At 31.3% G+C, this 4,020-nt stretch overlaps 1 protein-coding gene across 1 annotated transcript in view; it reads left to right on the top strand.

Annotated features, from left to right (window-relative positions):
• The window catches only part of LOC111064435 (palmitoleoyl-protein carboxylesterase NOTUM), a 57,365-nt gene extending 55,255 nt beyond the window's left edge, over positions 1 to 2,110 (top strand). Inside the window, 2 exon segments of the mRNA XM_039433380.1 lie at positions 1,357 to 1,478; positions 1,480 to 2,110. Coding sequence (XP_039289314.1) covers positions 1,357 to 1,478; positions 1,480 to 1,503 — 146 coding nt within the window. The 3' untranslated portion in view covers positions 1,504 to 2,110.
• Positions 2,111 to 4,020: the final 1,910 nt, after the last annotated feature.

Genomic DNA, 4,020 nt, shown 5'->3' with positions numbered 1-4,020 from the left:
TGGGCCTTATGGCTGTTATACTTTGAACTGACATACTTCAAACCGACATACTTTTCAGACTGTCAAACTTCAGACGGTCAAACTTTGTCTGAATAGTATAGGCTACACAACAGATAAATAAATCAATCTGTTCCATCACATTTCATTTCATTTATTTATCGTCACATTACATCAATTTTTGAGTAACACTCATTTGACTGGTGACATGTCAATACTAGAACAAAATTATATTTAAAAGACTTAGTTCTAACTTCTTGAAAGTAAAATAGATAAATACACTCTATGATGTATCTCATCAAATTCACATGGAAATGAAAGTCACAAAAAGTTAAGTTGAAGCATTTTTCTGACTGTTAATTTGAATTTGTTTATTGAATCTTGATTTCTGATGGCTGAAGGTAATTTATTAAAAATAACGTATTCCAGACTAGAATGGAGTTTTCTCTAGAGCTGTGTGCCTATGTACTGGAAAAGCAATGAGACTACTATTACGTGTATTATACCCGTGATTATCTGTGCAGAATTGAAATTTATCTAAATTCTGTTTAACAAAAATCAACAATTAATAGATAAAAAATAGATGGCAGCGTTAGAATGTTTAGGTTTTTTGAAGAATGCTTTGCAAGAATCTCTTGATCTCAATCCACAAATGACTTACTATTTTTTTCTGGATTATAAAAATTTTACCGCTATCAACAGAATTTCCCCAGAAAATGGTTCCATAGCTCAGATATGAGTAGACATATGCGTAGTAGACGGCCAATAGGGTGCTTTTGTCTAGTGAGTGAGAGAGGGTGAGAATTACAAAATAAGCTTGATTTAGTTTTTTTGCAAGGACCTGAATATGCTCCTTCCAAGTGAAACTCTGATCTATTATAAGTCCCAGGAATGTCTTCAATTATTGGAAGATGTACTCTGTTCACTGCTGTTTGATTACGAGCAGAGCTGAATTGAATAAGATTGCTTTTATTATAGTGTAACGATAGACCGTTTGCTTCAAACCACTTTGACTTTGCTGACAGTGCACTTTTCAATTTACTTGCAAGAGTGATGGGGTCGGGGCTTGTTGCCAGAGCAGTTGTGTCATCTGCATACATAATTAATCTTATATCAGGTGCAGCACTTGTCAGATCATTAATATATACTAGGAAAAGCAAAGGTCCTAGTACAGATCCTTGAGGGACTCCATTTGGGATTATAGCATATGAAGAAGATTTAGCGGACAATTTATCTCTCACACATTGTTGCCTATTATAAAGGTATCAGCTGAACCATTTTAGAGCGGTGCCATGCGGTTTCAGCGGTTTCACATCACATTTGTTTTAATCAAATTAACCAAATTTCGTTTGTTTTCAGGAGAGGAAATGGACTTCATCGAACTGCTGAAATCATTCGGACTCGACATGATGAGTGTGGCGAATGCCCTGGGAATTGATATCCACACGCTCAACAATATGGATCATGAGGAGCTTCTCAATTTTGCTGACTCAGCAAGCTAACTGATCGCAACCAGTTAGGTCCACAAATATCCTAAACCAAAGCATACAACAACAATTGTAAACATAACAACATAAATATGTTATTTTATAAACAAGAACATAACTTTTGTACGGTAATAATTGTACCTATTTTGGGACAATTTCTATCTAAATTTGGGAAAGGAGCAGTTTTGGGCTTTAAGCCTAATATCCTCAACCAAAGCACAACAAATATTGTAAACATAACTATTTTATGTTATAAACAAGAATATAACTTTTGTAACGTAATAATTGTACCTATTTTGGAACAATTTCTATCTAAAATTTGGGAAAGGAGCAGTTTTGGGCTTCAAGCCTAATATCCTCAACCAAAGCACACAACAATGTAAACATAGTAACATAAATATTTCATGTTATAAACAGCAACATAAGTTTTGTAATAATTGTAAACCTAATAATTTTACCTATTTTTGGACAATTTCTATGTAAATTTGGGAAAGGAACAGTTGTGGGCTTTAAGCCTGCTGTTCCTCTCCAATCATTCATAGTTGAGAATTATATTGTATCTATCAATATTATAAATAAATAATTAAATAAATAAACTGAACGATTAGTCGACATGTAAGAGTAGGCCTACCTACTATATATTAGCATAGAGAAACAATAGCGTAAGTATATATCCCATTGTATAGGGTGTTTATGTCGTAGCTTTTACTGTTATCTCAAGTCGATTATTGTCGAATTTTACTGTTTTGTTGGGGTGAGAGTGTATGAACGGCACAATATGAGAGACTACCAGTGTCACACAGCTTCACGGGAAAGAATTACATGAACTATCGGCTTGAGATAACAATAAAAGTTGCGACATAAACGCCCTATACCATGGGATATCTACTTATGCTATTGTTTCTCTATGATAGTAGTCTATAGTTTGTATAGAATTAATTGAGATTTGGATATCCATCCGAGGAAATTACAGCGATACCCTATTAATATGAAGCAATTAATAATACATCAAAGTTGATATAATTATGTTGCTATAGTGAGGTCCACGTTATAATGGCAGTGGAGTAAGTTAGGAGAGAAACGTTGCCGATCATCTGTCTTGTCAATGCCTTCTATAGACGGTAGCTGATACAGGTTTATTTATGTAATATTAACTTTCCATTCTAGTTTAAAATAATCAATTATGATGTTGGTTATCCATCTTGTTTTCACTATTATTATTACTATCAAAATTTGTAAAACTTCAAATTGAAAAAACACTCACATTCTTTGATATGGCGACGTCCGTTTCGTGCTTGTGTTGCACATTTTCAAGCCAAACAGAAACTCAGTTTTCGGATGTCGGCACATCAAAGAATGTGAGTGTTTTTCCACTTTAAAGTTTTACAAAATTTGATAGTAATAATCAAGCATATTTCATTGAGCAAGAAACTATATCTTTCAATAATTTCATAAGATGAAATATTTTGTTAATTCATTATTAATTCTACATTGTTAAAAGACGATCTGGCAACAGAGGAAAGTGAGAAAGAGATAGCGCTATCCGCTTTGTTGAATGATAGACAAGGATAGCAATACCATTGCCAATCAAACACTGCCATTATAACGTAGACCTCACCATAGAATAGCTGTAACTGGAAGGAATGAGTTCAGAATTTGGAAAATCATCAAAGTTTCTGAATTAATATAGATTGCTAGAATAAAATTCTGGAGTTATAACAAAAATGAGTTTACAATAATTTGAATTAAATAATTTTATAAGGAGAAACTTCACTCATTTTCTATTAATAATTACTATATTAATATTGTTTCAAAAAAAATTATTCCTTCTGAATACTTGTTTTTTTAACATGGCATTGATTTAGGCTACCAAAAATTGTAAGCGTTCCAGTTTATTTGAAAAATTCATCACTCAATGCTAGAACAATATTTTTTATTCAATTCGCAATGGCATACTATTTCAAGTTGAAAACGTTTTAGGAAGAAGTAATAATTTTGTGAAATTTTAGGTGATGCTAAGCTCAATTATTTCTAAACTTGCAATAAAAACACGGAGAAATCTTATAGTAATTAAATAAAATAATAAAGTAGAAAACTAACAAGAAATAATTCAATATTTTCTAATAAATATCCAAGAGATTTTATATACTTGTTTGTTGTTCTTTTTTGAAAGTAAGTTATTGTGAATTTTCAGACAATGTTAAGCTCAAAATTAATCTAAACTTGCAACAAAAACACGAAGAAATCTTATAGTAGTTGAATAAAATAATAAAGTAGAAAACCAACAAAAAGTAATCCAATATTTTTTAATAAAAAACAAAGACATTTCATATACTTGTTTGTTGTTCTTTTTTAAAAGTAAGTTATTGTGAATTTTCAGACAATGTTGAGCTCATTCAATATTTTAAACTTTTAATAAAAAAACGGAGGAATCATACTTTATTTGAATAAAATAACAAAGTAGAAAACTAGCAAGAAATAATTCAATATTTTCTAATAAAACGCCAGGAGATTTCATATACTTGTTTTTTTTTTT

This window comes from Nilaparvata lugens, chromosome 7 (genome assembly GCF_014356525.2).
Source record: "Nilaparvata lugens isolate BPH chromosome 7, ASM1435652v1, whole genome shotgun sequence".
Lineage (NCBI taxonomy): Eukaryota > Metazoa > Arthropoda > Insecta > Hemiptera > Delphacidae > Nilaparvata > Nilaparvata lugens.
This window is presented reverse-complemented; position numbering and strand designations above follow the sequence as displayed.